Source organism: Acanthaster planci, linkage group LG06, assembly GCF_054643075.1.
Source record: "Acanthaster planci isolate LZ-2023a linkage group LG06, COTS_SCS, whole genome shotgun sequence".
Lineage (NCBI taxonomy): Eukaryota > Metazoa > Echinodermata > Asteroidea > Valvatida > Acanthasteridae > Acanthaster > Acanthaster planci.
This window is the reverse complement of record NC_141782.1, coordinates 870,658-889,492: the sequence shown is the minus strand read 5'-3', so window position 1 is coordinate 889,492 and position 18,835 is coordinate 870,658. Positions and strand designations below refer to the sequence as shown.

The 18,835-nt window shown below is 41.5% G+C and overlaps 1 protein-coding gene and 1 long non-coding RNA gene across 2 annotated transcripts; both read left to right on the top strand.

Annotated features, from left to right (window-relative positions):
- The first annotated feature begins 213 nt into the window (after positions 1-213).
- On the top strand, positions 214-6,301 carry LOC110974801 (uncharacterized). The gene is made up of 8 exons (XR_015425533.1): positions 214-298; positions 521-1,586; positions 1,708-1,800; positions 1,938-2,111; positions 2,425-2,524; positions 2,751-3,832; positions 4,178-4,311; positions 4,677-6,301. It is a non-coding gene; the product is annotated as an uncharacterized LOC110974801 (long non-coding RNA).
- A 2,596-nt stretch (positions 6,302-8,897) lies between these two features.
- Positions 8,898-18,002, top strand: LOC110974809 (cytochrome P450 3A24-like). Its single transcript, XM_022226691.2, has 13 exons — positions 8,898-9,071; positions 10,202-10,295; positions 10,611-10,663; positions 11,072-11,168; positions 11,456-11,572; positions 11,702-11,790; positions 12,372-12,520; positions 13,139-13,275; positions 13,795-13,935; positions 14,470-14,690; positions 14,810-14,947; positions 15,285-15,447; positions 15,604-18,002. The coding sequence occupies exons 1-13, from the start codon at positions 9,001-9,003 to the stop codon at positions 15,676-15,678; spliced, it is 1,545 nt and encodes a 514-aa protein (XP_022082383.1). The 5' UTR covers positions 8,898-9,000; the 3' UTR covers positions 15,679-18,002.
- The last annotated feature ends 833 nt before the right edge of the window (positions 18,003-18,835 follow it).

The window sequence follows — 18,835 nt, the reverse complement described above, 5'->3', positions numbered from 1 at the left end:
AGATGTGAAGAGAGTGAAATCCCTCCTCCATCCACCTGTCATTCCCACCCGCATCTAAACCCCTAGCTCCGCCCTCTTACCAAACATCTTTGGGGAAGGTGGGGATTGACCAAACTGAAATTTCCTCACAAAAGTCAGTTTCTGTTCGCAGATAATTTTCCCCATTCTTAATGTTGGCAATCCTTCTCTTTTGACAATGTCTGACAGTGAGAGAGAGGGTTCTCATTCCTTTACAAGGCACAGGCAGGCTGAAGCCACTCTGCCTTGAGAGGAGGCAGCAAGACAAATGAGACTGGTGGTAAGTTGTCGCAGTTTTAACAAAATACTCTTTAAAATTGCCTTTTACACAAGTGCATCAATTTGATTGGTCATCTCAATAGCTGTCATCATTGCCCTAAAATTTTCCCGTCGGAGAGAAATCTACTAGGAACCCTGTGTTTGGAATACAATCTGCAGTCATTTCACTGTGGCATATTTTGATTACCTCACAAGTTCATAAGTGCTCAATTATTTGTTACAGGCTTGAACTTGCTCAAGACCCTCGGATTGCAAGATCAATGATCTTTCAAAGCTCACAGTTGGATTTTGTGTGGAACCGATGCAAGGTGTATTGTCAGACAGCTCAAGTGGAGGCCGGGGGAACAAGATTTGCATGTTCAGTAAGGTGAGGTAACCATTTTGTTACAGCTGTGAACATGCCCAAGACCTCCCCCCATCGATAACAAGAGTCGGGTAGGAGTAACCTTTTTGATATCTTTTTAGTGAACCAACCTGGGAAAATGTCTGTAAAGTGTCTGTTTGGAGCTGGTCGAATACATTTTGGGACAAGAAATATTTTCAATGGAGCACGCAATCTCCTGTTTCAATTTTTCTGCCAAACATGTTTTCAAAAGGTTTCCAAATTCCACTGAATTGAATCATATTTGCACTTTTTCAGTTCATCTTTTTCCAGAGTGGTTCATGTAGGCCTAAGTGTAGTCATGAGGGGTGGTGGTCTCTCCACAGGTCATCGGCTCAAATCGAGCATAGGTCATCGGCTCAAATTGAGCATTCATCATGGTAGGACTTCACAGGACGAAGGGATCATCTATATCCCAAAGTCCTCTCTATGGATGATGGGATCTTCTATATCCCTACATCCTAACTCAAGAGCAGCAGGACCATGGGATCAGTTATATCCCTATGTCCATCCAGGGGCTGAAGGTTTCTGCAGGTTCATCCATTAGGGCTTAATGTTTACTTCCAACAGGGACATTTTTCATTAGTAGTGAAATATTATGTTTCACTAATTTTTTTTTATCTTAGTTCAGTGGGATCCGTTCTATCCCTCTGAGAAATGCAGTGACTATGGGATCTCCTCTATCCCGATGTCATTAGGGCTGAAGTGTGGTGCGGTGATACCAATATTGAACTTGAATTGGGGCTCACTCCAATTAGCGAGAGGTGCGGCGTTAGAATTGGAGTTCTGGGGGGCTCCAATGCGAGACGTGCGGCAGAAACCCAGAACAGGTGAAAGAAGTTGGATGTGTCTACCAGGCAGAGAGAGGGGTCTGATGGGATGGAGTGTCCACTACCATTTTTCCATGGTATGTGATTTGACCTACTTTTCCTATAGTGAAAAAGAAATTATGCCCGAAATTTGGAGAATCTTTCCAATATTTTGAAAAGATTAAAAACTAAAGCCAGTTTGCATGTTTGCTACCCCAGGGAATTGATGGCTTGGAGCTCACCTCAAGAGGACGGGTTTGACAGGACTTCTAATCACCATGGCAACACTGAGACAGTAACTTACCATCATAGGTATGTGATGTTTAGTGTTGCTCATTGTACAATTCCTGCTGTTTGATGGTTTGTGGATTTTCTTTTCCTTCTCTCATCAAACCCCAGGCCTATTACATCCCAAATTATGAATTACTCTTGTTCCATTTCTATACCAGGCAACAGCCATCTCCAAGGATGCCTGCCAAGAGGGTGAAGCACAGGCTGGAATGATGAACACATACACTGGCTGACTGATGAGATATCACCATGGCAACAAACACTAAGCAATGACATCATCTTGGACGAGTAATCTCTGCTTGTGAAGGTGGCTGCAGAAACTGACCTCTACAGTAAGTGTCATTTAAACAATAGAGGGCTTGAAAATAGGCCTACGTTTTTGAAGTAAACCTATACTTGAAGTTGTGGCAAGTCAAACCTATTCTTTGAAGGGGGTTTATTAATCAAGATGTGAAGAGAGTGAAATCCCTCCTCCATCCACCTGTCATTCCCACCCACATCTTAACCCCTAGCTCCGCCCTCTTACCAACTATCTTTGGGGAAGGTGGGGATTGACCAAACTGAAATTTCCTCACAAAAGTCAGTTTCTGTTTTGCAGATAATTTTCCCCATTCTTAATGTTGGCAATCCTTCTCTTTTGACAAGGTCTGACAGTGAGAGAGAGGGTTGTCATTCCTTTACAAGGCACAGGCTGGCTGAGGTCACTCTGCCTTGAGAGGGGGCAGCAAGACAAATGAGACTGGTGGTAAGTTGTCGCAGTTTTAACAAAATACTCTCTAAAATTGCCTTTTACACAAGTGCATCAATTTGATTGGTCATCTCATGAATAGCTGTCATCATTGCCTTAAAATTTATCCCGTCGGAGAGAAATCTACTAGGAACCCTGTGTTTGGAATACAATCTGCAGTCATTTCACTGTGGCATATTTTCATTACCTCATAAGTTCATAAGTGCTCAATTATTTGTTACAGGCTTGAACGTGCTCATGACCCTCGGATTGCAAGATCCATAATCTTTCAAAACTCACAGTTGGATTTTGTGTGGAACGGATGCAAGGTGTAACGTCAGACAGCTCAAGTGGAGGCCGGGGGAACAAGATTTGCATGTTCAGTAAGGTGAGGTAACCATTTTGTTACAGCTGTGAACATGCACAAGACCTCCCCCCATCGATAACAAGAGTCGGGTAGGAGTAACCTTTTTGATATCTTTTTAGTGAACCAATCTGGGAAAATGTCTGTAAAGTGTCTGTTATTGGAGCTGGTCGGATATTTGTCGGTACAAGAAATATTTTCAAGGGAGCACGCAATCTCCTGTTTCAATTTTTCTGCAAAACATGTTTTCAAAAGGTTTCTAAATTCCACTGAATTGAATCATATTTGCACTTTTTCAGTTCATCTTTTCCCAGAGTGGTTCATGTAGGCCTAAGTGTAGTCATGAGGGGTGGTGGTCTCTCCACAGGTCATCGGCTCAAATCGAGCATAGGTCATCGGCTCAAATTGAGCATTCATCATGGTAGGACTTCACAGGACGAAGGGATCATCTATATCCCAAAGTCCTCTCCATGGATGATGGGATCTTCTATATCCCTACATCCTAACTCAAGACCAGCAGGACCATGGGATCAGTTATATCCCTATGTCCATCCAGGGGCTGAAGGTTTCTGCAGGTTCATCCATTAGGGCTTAATGTTTACTTCCAGCAGGGACATTTTTCATTAGTAGTGAAATATTATGTTTCACTAATTTTTTTTTATCTTAGTTCAGTGGGATCCGTTCTATCCCTCTGAGAAATGCAGTGACTATGGGATCTCCTCTATCCCGATGTCATTAGGGCTGAAGTGTGGTGCGGTGATACCAATATTGAACTTGAATTGGGGCTCACTCCAATTAGCGAGAGGTGCGGCGTTAGAATTGGAGTTCTGGGGGGCTCCAATGCGAGACGTGCGGCACAAACCCAGAACAGGTGAAAGAAGTTGGATGTGTCTACCAGGCAGAGAGAGGGGTCTGATGGGATGAAGTGTGGATCACTAGGAAGCACTTCCAAATTTAAAAAGGTACTTGATTTTGCCCTTTCCCCCTGAAATGATACAGAATGATGTATTCAGTTCAAGAGAGGTTGTCTGTGAGCCCCTTATTGTGATGCGTCCTTAATTACGAGATTGCCATAAAAATCAGGCATATTTTTATAAGAAGCATTTTATGTGTCCAGTTTAATGTTGCCTGAAATGACCCATGTCAAGAACTTAAAAGTGGATAAAAGTTCCAAATTAAGGTCCTTTTTAAGTGAAGAATTCAAAAACTAAACCACAGGATATAAGTTAAATCTACAAATCGGTTAATTTTTAAAAATTTGTTTTCCATTCTCTTTTTTTCCTGAATGCTCTCTAACTGGATGCCAGACTGCCAGATGTTTGCTACCGTTGGGAACTGATGGCTTGGAGCACACATCAGCAGTGGGATCGGACGGTTTATGACGGGGGATCATCTCTGAGGCATCACTGAGGCTAAAGCATCTAGTGTGACTGAGTCAGTGGTGCGTAATTTGGAGTATTGCATGTTCTCTTCCACAAATAACAGGGGTGTGATTTCTCGTGTTTTTCTTGATTTCCTGACTTTGAACCTGGTAGGTTCAATTGTCCAGGTGAGGCTCCTTTTCGGTACCTTGTGCGAAGCAAGAAAAAGTGCAAGATTCATATAATCGCAGTCACTTATGAGAAGGTCTTGATAGACTAGATGCCGTAAAAACTACTGTATGTTAATGTTATTTATAGAATCCGCTCTCCTGGATGTTTACTGGAGTTTTCATCTTTCTCTAATATCTCACCCCTGAAATGTCAAAATTTTGAAATACGTCAAAACTCATGAATTACTCCTTTTCCTTTTCTCTTCACGCCACAGCCATCTCCAAGGATGTCTGCCAAGATGTGTCTGCCAAGGAGATGAAGCACAGGCTGGGTTGATGAGGACTTACACTCACTGATGAGATGTCGCCATGGCAACAAACACCAAGCAACGACATTATCTTGGATGGAGATGCATCAGACACAGTTTTTAAGGCAGCTGAAAATATGCAACAATTTTGTGACCAAATGCTGCACCTAGGTCTCGTCAGTTTAAGCATGGTTTAAAAAACAAACTTCGTTAATTTTGATTTAAGGTTGACAGATTTGGCCATGAAGTTGTCCGAGAGCTGAATGGTCTCTTGACTTCCCCATTACTTTGTATCCTAGTGCCACACCCACAGACCCTGTCTCCCATTGGGCCAAGAAGACATCACAATGGGATCTCCTTAGATTTAGTTCTGTTCCGATGTTCTCTGAAAAAGGACTGTAACATGGCTGCTTTGTTCAGAAAACTACTGAGAACAAGGTTGAAAAAGTATGAGGAGACCTCTTTTGAATTGAAATTGGGGTACATTTTCAACGCGATTAAAAAAAAAGGAATTTTGTGCAGAACATGGAGGTAATGTTCTTAAAACAACGCCTTTCATTTTGTACAACTTGATCTTTTGAATTTCAATCTATGTACTCTGAACTAAATGTTTTCTTCAGCAATAGAGGTTCATTCTTTATTCAAACAGATGCCTTGCCTTTTTCTGTATTTTTTCTATCTTGATAACTTAATTTTAAAGTCAAAAATTTACACGAATGACAAAATAGATATTGCTAAATCCTAAATCTTTCTCCGTAGTACTGAGAACATTAGTCATCAGCGGCAAGGTTGAAAAAATATGAGGAGACCTCTCGCTTTTGAATTGAAATTGGGGTACATTTTCAACGCGATCCAAAAAAAAAGGAATTTTGTGCAGAACAACGCCTTTTATTTTGTACAACTTGATCTTTTGAATTTCAATCCATGTACTCTGAACTAAATGTTTTCTTCAGCAATAGAGGTTCATTTTTTATTCAAACAGATGCCTTGCCTTTTTCTGTATTTTTCTATCTTAATAACTTAATTTTAAAGACAAAACTTTACGCGGATGACAAAATAGATATTGCTAAATTCTAAATCTTTCTCGGACAAAGGGAGTTAAGTTTATATTGGAATTGTATGTAGTTTCTTAACCAATTAATCATTAGCCGTAGAATCACTATAACTCCATGCTGAAATGGAGACCAGCATTTGTGACGTAGGACATCTTACGTCAATTGTGTGTTGTACATTAAAAACATTTACATTTAAAACTATTACTAGATTTCGCTATTTCCAAACATTATGAACAAAATTAGAGAAATATTTCCGAAATACAGTAACTCGAGATGTTTAATCATTCCCTTGATATTCTGGGGGGTCTATATGACCCGATTTCAAACTTGGCATGCATAGGTCAATATCGCAAGAGTCCCCCAGTCTTGCAATGTCATACCTGCATTTTAAAAGCTGGTCGTGTGAAGAGTGAAATGTAATTAAATATGTAAATATGAGGTCATCATTAAGTCTGCCTTAGAATCTTTAAGTATCCTCCTAATGTCTTGCGCTATAATTGTTTATTGTCTTGTGAGGAATTCTGAATAAATATTTATTCGAATAATATGCAGTTTCTTGCACCACAACGGTCAATTCCTTATTGAGTACGTGTAGCAATTTGGCTGCGAGGAGGGTTGGGATGTAGACCACCTGCCAAGACTGCTAGACTCGGAGCTTGAATATGATCGTAATTTGCAAAACTGGGACGATGAAGAGATCCAAAACACAATAGTATCTAATCACTGTGGAACAAAAATTTGTCATTTTGACTTAAAACAAGTTAGTTCAGCTCTGTCTAAAATGACCAAATTAAATTAGGCCAATGAATAACTCAAAGATAAGTCAAACATTTATCAAATTTGAACAAAGTCGGTCACTGTTGACTAAATATTAGTCCTGTCTTGATTTAATAAGTCATCAAGACCCGACTTACCCATATTAGTCATTTTGAGCACAGAAATGACTAACTTTTGTTACAGTGATATAGAAAGAAACCTTACTATCTCGGGTCACAAAAATTTTCCACAAATCGACTGATGTCCTGGTGTCTGCACATCTGCACAGCGGCGTATAAGTTTGTAATTCAAGCCTAATCTTAATGGACAAAACTGTCCGACAGTATAAATGTGTTGTGATCATAAAACAGGCACTCATGTAGCCCACGAACAAAGATATCCCGTTGATAATCGCATCGTTTGACACTTCGAGTGCTTCGATAGCATTTCTCACAAACTATTCCAGCTTGATACAGTGTAAATGATATCTTTTCTGAATATTCAAAGAAGTAAGCACTGATGTTAAATTGTCAAGTTACATGGGAAAATTTGTCAATTTAAGAATACTGGGACAACTAGTTTCTTTAATCGGTGTACGTTTTTTGTTCTACTTAAAGGGAGGGAAGTACCGTTTTAGTTTATTTTTGTTCAAAGATGAATGCCGGCAGCTGATTGGCCAAAAACTCTCACTCTAGTCTCAGATAGAAATCACTGCCCTCTTTTCAAGTGTACCGAAGTGTGCAGCGGTATTGAGATTCCTGTTATTGCCGACACTGATGGACAGATTCATTAAAGAAACAAACGTTTTGGGGCGGACGACAGGATAATTGAAAGGATTATGTTTCTGTATATTCGGCCTGTATTTCGAAACATCTCAAAAATACCGTTCCAAATCATACACTAAATACAAATTGTTAGTTTTTGATGATGCCTAAGTCGACGAAATCCTGTCAAATTTGGGTACTTGTCGCAGATCTCAACAAAAGCAGATAATGAAACTGGAAGAACTCAAGTTGGCCGCTGTGCCTATGATAGATCGTGACAGTCCCAAAAAGAAATCACGAGTCGGACATTGCGTGCCGACTTGGTTGTGCCATAAAGAGCTCTTTGTGAAATGAACTCGGGTTGCACTATCGGGTTTAAAGTTAGTTGATGGATAAATACGCACAAATAACGTTGAGCATGCACTGATAACAAGTGTCAATATATCTTGGGCTAAAGCAGTTTATGCCTTATTAGGTCACGTTTTCGCTCTGTGTACAGACGGGCTGGCCGCACCGAGGCCATGCATTATGAGCCGCGCTTATGGATGGACTAGTGGCGCTGATGCAATTTAACCTGTTGTCGGTACCACAATACAGGAACAACACTTTCGAAACCAGTTGGGAAAAAACACAGGAAAACAGGAAGGGAATGGTTGACCCAAAGTTTGCAAGGATCAACGATTTCGTAAGACAAAAATGAGGAAGTGGGAAGACTACTATTCAGTGTCACATGCATGCATTTACGTTTCTTGGGAGCTTAGTATGGATTGTTGGTGTGGGGAAAGAAGGCCGTGTAACTGTTTTTTGGTCAGTGTAATTAAGGACAAACGAGAAAGCCTAGATTCATGTATGGAGACACGTCCCTTTCTTCCGTGCAATTTCTTCAACATAAAACAGCTGTTGGTCGCCCCTCCTCACATTTGGCCAAAGAACTCCGCTGCTTGAGATTGAAGAAGGTCCAGTTTTAGAGGCAGGAGGAAACCGCAGTACCCGGAGAAAACCTGCGAGAGCGAGTATCAACTGGAAACCAAATGTACAAGCTGGGACTCGACCCCGGGGCCTCACTGGTGCAAAGCGAGGAAGGAATAACCCGCTCCAGTGCAGCACACTGACCATTCAGTGTTCTTTATAACTTTTCCCTTGACTTGCAGTAATTATATCACAGTTTCAAGTTCCCCTGACACTAAAGATAGTCTATCATGCAGTTGTCATGTTTCATGATCATGGACGAACAAGTCAAGACCGATCGGTCATGCAGGAATTAATGCACTGTTAAATGAGGCCCATTGATTTTAAAGAACTGAACATTTTCACGTTCTTCGGACGTGCGTGACTGAGGAGTCCTTTGGTTTTTAACTGATGCAAAAGGCTGGTCTAAAAAAATCATACTGGCCACTTTTGGTGGGAAATGATCCGACTAATTCTGAGAAAAATATGAAATCCAAGGCTTACATGATATCATCCAGTCCAACGTGGACCAACATGCGCAATCCCTCTATAAATAAAGAATGATGTAATTGTTCTTTTTAAGTGAAAACGTAAACACAACTCCTGACCACCCCTTTTAGTGAAATGGACCCTGCCATACAGTAATAATATTGTGCAATCGACTGTAGGTGCCTGCCTGCATATAAATCGGCGTCAGTGCCGTGAGGGACAACTCTTTGAAGTTAATCTGTGAAGTTTGTGCAAAAATATCCTGATTTGTTACCGAACATGGAACTGTTGGGCTTTGAGCTGTCTCTGACTTGGTTCCTCATCATTTGCGTTGTGTTGGTGGCAGCATGGTAGGTACTTAGTCTTTTCAAACCCTACAACGATGTGTTGATCGATAGTGTTTGCAATTTCGAACGCAGCGCAGGTAACCTAACTTGAATCATGGAGGTACCTCCATGGTAGGCGTCACCACTAGTTACGTTGTGTCTCCTCCGCAGGGGCGTAACTGCATGGGGTACATCATGGAGGAAGGAATTGGAGGAGGGAGGAGACTATTCCTTCCTCCATGGGTACACTTTGCAGGGGACATGGGGGGGTTCTTATTTTCTGGAGGGGGTTCGGGCAAGGATGGTATCGCCACATTTTTCGTTCTCTTATATGAGGGGGGGGCTCGGGTGGCACAGAACGGGGGGGGGGGCTCTTTTCCGCCGCTGCTCTCACAGTTTTACTCTAGCTGTGCTTTGTATGCAACGTAAGCGCCCACTTTGACATGTCTCAACTTGGCTGTCGTACCATGCTTACACAATGAAGGGTCGTACACGGTGGCAGACTCATTGTTGGACATTGCCCAAGTGCAGTAGAAAGTCGCATTGTCCTGTGAGTACCGCCTGTCACGCACACCCAGCCTATTCAGCTTTGGAGGTCACTTATTACCATCGATTTATTTGCCAAGCGCCAACGTACATTGCACTGTAGAAAATTATCCGCAGTTCGGGATGTTACCGGAGAAATTGCAATAACCCACGCAATGCAAGAAAAGAATTCAAAAAGCGGAAACGGGGGGCACAGAAGTCTGCGGTGCTTTTCTCTAATCTCGCTCATCTGGGTTTTCTACAATATTCCCGGGAAACTTTACAAAGCTCAACGACATTATGTAATATTACTATTTACCGTGGTTTGGGTCGCTTTAGCACCATTTGAAAACTATGCTTGCATTCCCTTAGGATACGGGATGTTGAATTCGAAACTTAAGACTAACATTTCAACCCTGCCTTAAGATAAAAAGTTTGTTCCATTTTTCCCAATAGTGGAATTTTAAAAACTGTAATTCGTTTTCAGTTGAGAGGCGCTCAGGGAATCGCGAAACAACTTCTAAAACACGAGACCTTCTTCAAAATTCTTAACTATAATAAACTGAATTTTTCTAAACGAGCCCTTGGGCAAATCGTTAGCGTTTGTAACTGTTCCCGCTTGATTCCAGGTATGATCGGTGGTGCCACCAGTACTTCCAGAGACGAGGCATCCCGGTGCCAGACTATATCCCCTTCTTTGGCAACATCCTACAGTGGCGCCATGTAAGATCCGTTGCTGTGTAAATCCAATTCAGTCGAACGTCAATAATAAGAAGTTCTTCGGAATTTGCAGATTACCTTGTTATAACAGGAACCATGTACTATCAGGAATGAAAACAATCAGGAACAAAAGATTAGAACCTAGGTGTTTCTTTATTATGAGCAGAATGCTGTCTAAACAGTGCTCCTGTTGAAACGAAGTTCCAATCACTGGTGCCGTGGAACAAATGATTGTTTCGATACCTGGAACAGCTGTTTCGTGTCAAATCAATAGACGATGTTGTGTTATTCTTTTTTGGTATGAATATCTTCGCACAGGGCGTTCAGAAGACTTTTACTGATTACGTAAAGAAGCATGGAAGAGTCGTCGGGTATGTAAAATAACAGTGAAGGTCATTATTTTGACGCAGTGTGATTTCGCATTGAAGTTTTTTAACAACATTCAGAGATAGCAAGATACATGTTCATTATATTATAAATTCTGAGATTGAAATTTGACCCGGATGATATTTTTTAATTGACGACGGTAAGGGAAATCGATCACAAGAATTATTTTGAGTTGCCTTTTCTTAGGTAAAATCGAGGCATTTGTACAGTGGAGATCAAACTAACCATTTAAGGAATTCTTGAAAGTGTGTAGAAATATAACTAGACGTAGTGTAGTGCAGTGAGTTGGAAATGTGTAGATCCAACTGTATTACCGAGAAGCTATCAGCTTTACGTGTAATTAACTGGCAATGTGTCGGCCACACTCGTCAAGTTGCCTTTGATTCTTTCAGGATGTACGATTTCCGGCGTCCAGTTCTGATCGTCAATGATCCTGACATATTGAAGAACGTTCTGGTCAAGAATTTCTCCAGTTTCTACAATCGCAGAGTAAGAACCTAAAACAGTGTGACCTCAATGTCGCCACTGCTACTGTTCTAATCTTTGTGTTACTCATTTTCACATAAAATCTCTCTCTATATAGCTTTTTGCTCATTTTACACGTAACCGTGTCCTACTATATGCCACCAGAAAGTTTGACACAATCTCCAGTAAGCGATTACAACAAATATAAGACTTATAAAAAGCTACCTTTCCTCTGAGGAAAGCTATTGTACTCGTTCAGAGGCCTCAGTAGGGTTTTTACTTTTTTGCCTCTTTCATTTTGTCTGCCTTAGAAATTCCCTCTCGGTCAAGAACCTCTCAACAGGGGCTTGACTCAGCTTGTGAATGAGGAATGGAAAGAGACACGCAACGTCATCACTCCGTCATTCAGTGCCTCCAAGATGAGACAGGTAGGCCATCTCCAAAATGTCTTGAGGCGAAAACTCGTTCAACGCAATCTATAGGAAAATGCAAGGATGACAAGACAGTTGGTCGTCATGTTGAAGTGGTTTATCTTTTTATAAAACTTCTTGTCGCAGATGTCGGTAATGATCAACGAGTGCTGCGACACTCTTGTGACAAACTTCAGCAAGGCGCAGGAGGGCGGGAAATCTGCCGACTGCAGGGTGTAAGTTTGGTTGAATATTTTTTTTGTCAGCTTGTTTATTTTTCTGACAAGGTTTGGTAAGGCACCAAGCTCCTGGCACTTAAGAAATTGTGTCGGAAACGGTTAATCTAATACATGTGTTTAAAATTACATCTTCCCTGCCCGAAAAATTCCAACTGAATATTTTTGGAGTGGGCATGAGAATCCAATGCTATACGCTCGAGAGAAACAAAATTCCCGTTGCGCGCTTTGGTTTGAAATAATTCAGGGTTACCTCACCTGCGGTTTGCCTTGAAAATTACTTTGTTGGTTACCGGTATGTAATAGCAATACGGCCGATTTGTAATAGCGCACCCCCAAGAGTTGACAACACGTTTACAATCACAATGCGCGAAATCTGCCGACCCTTTCCAAACGCGCATTGGGTCGACGGATTTCTGTCATTGTGATTGGCTGACGTGAAATGCCTGTATTACGCCCGTGGAAACGCTTTCCGTTGAATGTATTGAAAGGATTTCGACTCTTTGGAAGAGGGTACTAAAAATGCATTCTGTTTTTAAAGTCAAGGTGATTGAAAAAGTTCAGCGGGTGATTTTCTGTAGGTTGTTTGGGGGGTTCACCATGGACGCCATCGCGAAGTGTGGATTCGGTCTCAAGGTTGACTCCCAGCAAAACAAGGACGACCCGTTTGTCCAGAATGCCAAGAAGGCGTTTGAGTTCAGCCTCTTCAATCCTGCTTTCATGATTGTCTGTGAGTGGTTTTCATTACCATTTCATCCTAGAGTGGATCTTTTGTTTCAAAATGAAAGGGAAATCTCACATTTTTAGGTCTAGTGCATCATCATGAATGAATAAATCACGAAGGGGTTAATAGGGGCGATTCACAATAGTGCGCCCCAAGAGTTTGCAATGCGTTGGCCAATCACAACGCGCGAAATCTGTCAACCCTTTCCAAACGCGCATTGGGTCAACAGATTTCGCGCATTATGATTGGCCAACGCGTTGCAAACTCTTTGAGGCGCACTATTGTGAAACGCCAATATTATCAATGAAAGCCACAAAGCTGGATAACATTTGGAATGGATTTGTGGCATTAATGTTAGTTCATAATAAAACCCATTAAGTCTGCCCCCAACAAATTCAATTAGCCCTTTTCGATTTTGGTTCAAAGATTTTTAAAAATTTCTAGGGCCATTTTGATTTTGTCAGTGGAATGGGAAAACAGGACCTGAAATCAACCATTTAGCTGCCCCGAAAAATAACGCTTTTCAACTTGAACTCTGGAATTGGTTTATCTAATATTGAATAAAGCAAGCGAAAAACTACATTCTAAGGCACACATTTGATTGAAAATCCTGTTGTTTTTCAGCTGCCTTTCCTGCGTTGGCCCCCGTTCTTGCTTATCTGAAATTCGACCTGTTTGATCCGAAGACCGTCAAGTTTTTCATGGATGTGACGGAGGCAGCATGCAACATCCGCAGACAGGAGGGCAGCGAGGCTTCAAAGGTTGGTCAAGATGCGACGTTGGTTCTGTTAGAACTCCAATAATTATGCCTTAAAAGTGAGATTGTCACACGCCGTGAGTTTGAATGCAGTGGATATCAAAGTTACAGCTAAACTGTTCGTATATGTGTATGAATATTCACGATCTTGTGTTAACATCTAAATCCTTTGATTCAATGTGCATCTCGCATTGTTGGCAGTTCATTTTGAGATTGAACAAAGCAGTTGTGGCGTTTTGGTTAAGGGACATCCTCACAATATGAAGACAAAACACCTGCCCGGTACTAAATGTAAATTGTTTGACATGGGAAACCTTTACCAGATCGGATCTTAAGGTGGGCTTGAAGGCACCTATAATTAGTACTTTGTACACGTGATATACATTTGAGTCAAGAGATCTTATAAACGTAGGAAAATATAATGCACGCGTCTAACACTTCATAAGTGCTTCTGAAGAATAAAAAATCCTGATGATTTAGTATTCATTCTTGATGTTACCTTCATGTTGAAATGATTTCCCAGCACATCGATTTCTTGCAACTGATGTTGAACGCCCACAATGACGAGGAGCACGACGAGGAAGACACGCCCACCATTGAGAACGGCACGGACAAGGGCGTGGTCCATCGCAGGGCTTTGTCCAAAATCGATGTCATGGCTCAGGTGAGCGTCCTCGGGATAAGAAGAAAGCATTATGGGAGACTTAAAAATCACGTGACTGTTCAATGAATTAGTACCTGGAATGCCTTGGTATGTGCATCGCCGTGCGAGCACGAGTTTGCCACGAAGCAGGAAAGTATCATTATGCGCTGCAAGTGCACTGCGCATGCGAGTTGCCGTCCCAAAATTTCTGTGTACTCGAGCTATATATGCAATCGCACGTATGAAGCTGAACCACGGTTCACAACCAAATACTCAAGGTGGCACAGAATTGATCAAAACTAGAGCAAAGCAACGCAATTGCCTTTGTTGTCTATTTGAATGGTATACTGGAAACTTTCAATGAAAGTGAATTTTTAAAATTTATCGTACAGAGGAAAAACAAATGTTAAACGTTAAGGCTTTTGTCACAGTTTTTACAACCGGACGAACGTGTCCCAAAACATTCTTACAATACGTCGCTCCATTAACCTGTTCTATACTGACGATATAGACGGAGAAACTTTTCCAGCGGGATTTAACTTTTGTTTTGATTAGGCTATCACTTTCTTCCTGGCTGGGTACGAGACAACCAATACACTGCTTAGCTTCACCGCTTACCTGCTGGCCACCAACCAAGACGTGCAGGAGAAGCTACACGCTGAGATTGACGACCTCGCTCCCACGAGAGACAATCTTGGCTATGACGTCATCGCCAAGATGGAGTATTTGGACATGGTCATCAATGAGTCACTGCGCATGTACCCTCCAGCCGTCATGTAAGGAGCGTTCCGTTCACGAGTCAAATCACGGTTAACTGCCTCTTTTCTATGATTGAAAGATTGAGCCTTTTGGAGCTATACTTATTTTTAAAGGATTTAATTTATTCATAATTCAGATTTGATCGCATGTGCAACGAGACAATCACCTATGACGGTCTGACTATCGAAAAGGGTGTCAACGTGTTCGTAAGTCTCTGGACCTTACATTACGACGAGGAGTTCTGGCCAAACCCGACCAAATTCGACCCCGAAAGGTGAGCCATCAGCTTTGTGAAAAGAAGAATCTCGTGTTTTTTAACTTCAGAGTTGAATACTTAGAGTTTTCAGCTCAGATTGGAAACGCTTATTCTGAATGGCGTCGAGACAGTAGACAGTACGAGTCTGAAGTTCTGTACCCGTGTGCCCACATGACGTTTCTTTACACTGGGTCTTCTCGGTCCAAAAATCTTCATGGCCTTACTTTAAAGGTCTATCAATTGTTGGGAAATTAATTTCCAATTTTTTGCTGCTTACAATATTTCAGACAGAAATAGGCAGAACTGTACAGTGCCAACTGTTTTATTTTAATTTTTTGGCATTTTTCCCGTTCAGATTCAGCCCTGAGAACAAGGCCTCCATTAAGCCGTGTACCTACATGCCATTTGGCTTCGGTCCCCGTAACTGCATAGGTATGCGCTTTGCCCTGCTGGAATCCAAGATGGCGCTGGTCCGTGTGCTGCAACAATATCGCTTCGATGTCAGCTCGGAAACCGAGGTAAGACGACAGAAAATTAACGGAGTAGTAGAGTAGCATTGTCCCTTGTCCGAGAAAATAGGACAATATCGCATGGACGATTCCCAGGGGTACCTCTGTCTGTGTGTTTAACTCGAGTAATTTTTCATTAATTTGTTTGCCTCTGCTTCATTTCAGATCCCGCCTACCCTTGGGAAGACCGGGTTCCTTGCTCCAAAGAGTTTGATGCTGAAAGCTGTCCAGAGAAATTAAATAGCAAGAAAAGACATCAGACTGTGACGAGTATTTCTGACATCTCATTCGAGAGTTGTTTTATTTCTCGTTTCCATCTAATCATTTTTATGGTGAGAATGTAGCGTGCAAAGTCTGCCAACTTCTAGACACAAAATAGCAGCCTGTCGATTTCGTTGCTGCTGCTTGTATTCAAATCGTTCTAACGTCTGATTTTAACAACAGGTTTAATCAATAAAATTGTTTTTCTCAAAGAAAATGTATTGGATCTGACCGATGATGATAGAAATATGAACAGAGTTTAGCTGTGCTTTACTTGTTTTGCGAAGAGCTGCTTCGAGGAGGTGCGCGCGATATGCTTTGCACCCATGCTTGCATTTTGTAATCACTGCTGACGGGACGAAATAAGAAATTTTTGTGAAGATTCTATCTTCGCAATGGCCTTTAAATTATGCTGGGATTGATTTCCGGAATTCTTTAATATATCTACGTATCTTGGCGTACATGTATTGAGTTGGTTTTCGAAAAGTGTAAACATGCAATCTACACCAGTTTCAGCTATAGTTCTTTTTATATCTTTCATATGGACTGTAATCATTATAATAATTGAAAAGTTTTCATATTACTGTAGATTTCGACATACATTTTATAGCAGAATGCATTATATTCACTTCTTGACTTTTGTGAGGCAACTACACATAGTAATGCTTGCAGATATTCTACCGAAACTGTGTATTTTTGAGTGTAATGGATAAGATGTGATACCACGACCTGTCATAACTTAAATGCTCCGGCATTTTGTGTCATGTTATCGTTGAAAAGTCCAGTTGACTTTTCTCAAAGGAGTCTGGAGTTTCGGAAGAAAATATGCGTTTCCCCAGGGTTATCTTTAAAGACCTCTTTGATCTCTTCTATTGTCTTTTTGTGTGATGCAGTTCCTAATTACGGTACATTTTTTGTTGGATTATTTCCAACGTCCTGATTGGTATTAGGCCAGCTTTCTCATGCGACCTTTTAATGTAGAGTATATTTGGATTAAACCGATATAGCTGCAGAGTTGTAAAATGTACATTATATTTCGGATAAGTTAGTGCTTTAAACGTCCGTTCAAGTTCAAACAAAGATCTTCCCATTGCATTTATTTAGGGACCAGCCTTTGTAGTTTTGTTGAATTTCTGCATTGGAAGCCACATATTATTGCTACTTTTATTGGACTTTTCTTTTTTAAGCTGAGCAGATAGCTTGTCCTCTTCTCTTACTGGTGTTTTTGTAGGAGTTGAACGCTTTCAAAAGTTTCTATAAAAGATGGTGTAAGGAGAGATTACGCGTTGAATTATAACATAGGGATTTATTAACCAAATACTTGGTGTATTGCGGGTAAGCAGGTGGGATAGCCAGGAGCATATCCAGCTTTTGCTGTTAGTGGGGCAAATTCAACATGGTGTTGGGGGGGGGGGTTTCCAAAGCCTTGCGGTCTCCACATCCTTGCTTCTATTTGCTGGTGTTGTTATTCTCCATTGCTGGAGTGCAAAAACTCTGTTTGTTTTACAAACATTTCGAGAGATTCTTTGAAGTAAATTAGGCCATTTTTCATATCGGCATCATTTTTTGTTGACAAAAGTCGATAATGTTTATGCTATAAAGGTCGCCGACACCAGTGTTTGTCTCAATACAAACCTCAAGCTTTATCTCGATAAGTTAGCATAAACCTTTGCACTCCATGCCTGCCTTTTGTGTTCGAAGTCTGTGCCCTTTTGGCTTTGTAAAGAGTTCGTGTCAATCATTTTTAGCGACAAAAAGGTCTCTTGCCCTGGCTGAAGACGGTGCCACGAGGGATCTGGGAATCGCTAGGTTTTTCTTCCCGGGAGAAGAGCAAGTTTATCAAAGGTGAATGCACTTTTCACCTGGGAGAGCAGAGCGCTCACCAGCAACGAACTGATCTACTACGAAAGGTGGAAGGCGGAGCTAAAGGATTTTTTAAAAAACGAAATTGGTCATGTTATGTCTCCTTTTTGATTTCTTTTGCTTTTGTTCCTTTTAATGTGGGGATGGGGTGTGGGGAGGCCCCCTTTGCCCTACCCCTTACGATCCCCAGGGTGAGGGACAGAACACTATGGTGGTCAGGTCTTTCTCTCTGTCAGATAGCATGAATATTTCCACAGTACTTCGTAATTGGACAAAAATGTTTTTCTTTATCTAGAATCAGCGTGTTACCTTCATGGGTAATTTTACCATTTCATTATAGGCTTATTGTATAATATCCCTAATGGGCAATAGCTTAAGAATCAGTCAGCAGAAGACGTGAGTCTCTTAAAATTATAAAGTCTGATTCAAGGAGAAATTGATGTTTTGTACGCTTTCTTGATTTATTTATTGGTTTAACAAAGCTAAAATATTTTCTGATATCGGAGTGTTCTTTTTCAGAAATGAGCTCGTCTCTTTCAGCGGTAAATATGCTGTTTTCTTGCTAACGCTTTTGAGCACAAGGCCCTGACGATAACCCTCGACGCAAGACGTTGCCGACCCTGGCACGAACTCTTGCGTGTCACTAGAGCAAAATAAACATGACGATTTTATGTCTATTAAGTTGACAAACATAAACGGAAAATAGGCACGCCACAAACATCGTTACCCCCCCTTGCCAATTGTGCTCAAGTCCGCGCCCTTTTGGCACCGACAAGATACGTGCCAGTACGGTGTTGGCACGAAAAGGTCTCCGACTTTTTGGACTTACTGGGGGGGGGGTGTGGCGGGGGCGTTTCACCCACTCGTCTCAAAGTACCCCCAAGAGTTAAAAGGGGGTGGGGGAGGGGCAACGACGCGCTGTCATGTGACAAGACTGTCCAATGGAAGGCCTTCTCCGGTACTGTACAACGCACTCAACGTGCTATCCCCGGTCTGACGCCACAGGGAAAGCCACTTTACCACCTGGAATTTTTTCTAGGTCGATCCGTGACGGCGTGGAGTGCTGTGTCTCTCACGCAAACACTTCAAATTTCGGTAACAGTAAAGTTCCCATGTTAGATTCTTTGGGAGATAAAATACCTCCCCCAGAGTGCAACCTGACTTGTGTACTTGACCCACATTTATGACCATAATGTTGCCTATTTTGCTCCACACAGAAGTACTACGGCAACCGGGCTTATCGTAAGCTATTCTAACAAGATGCAGTAAGGAA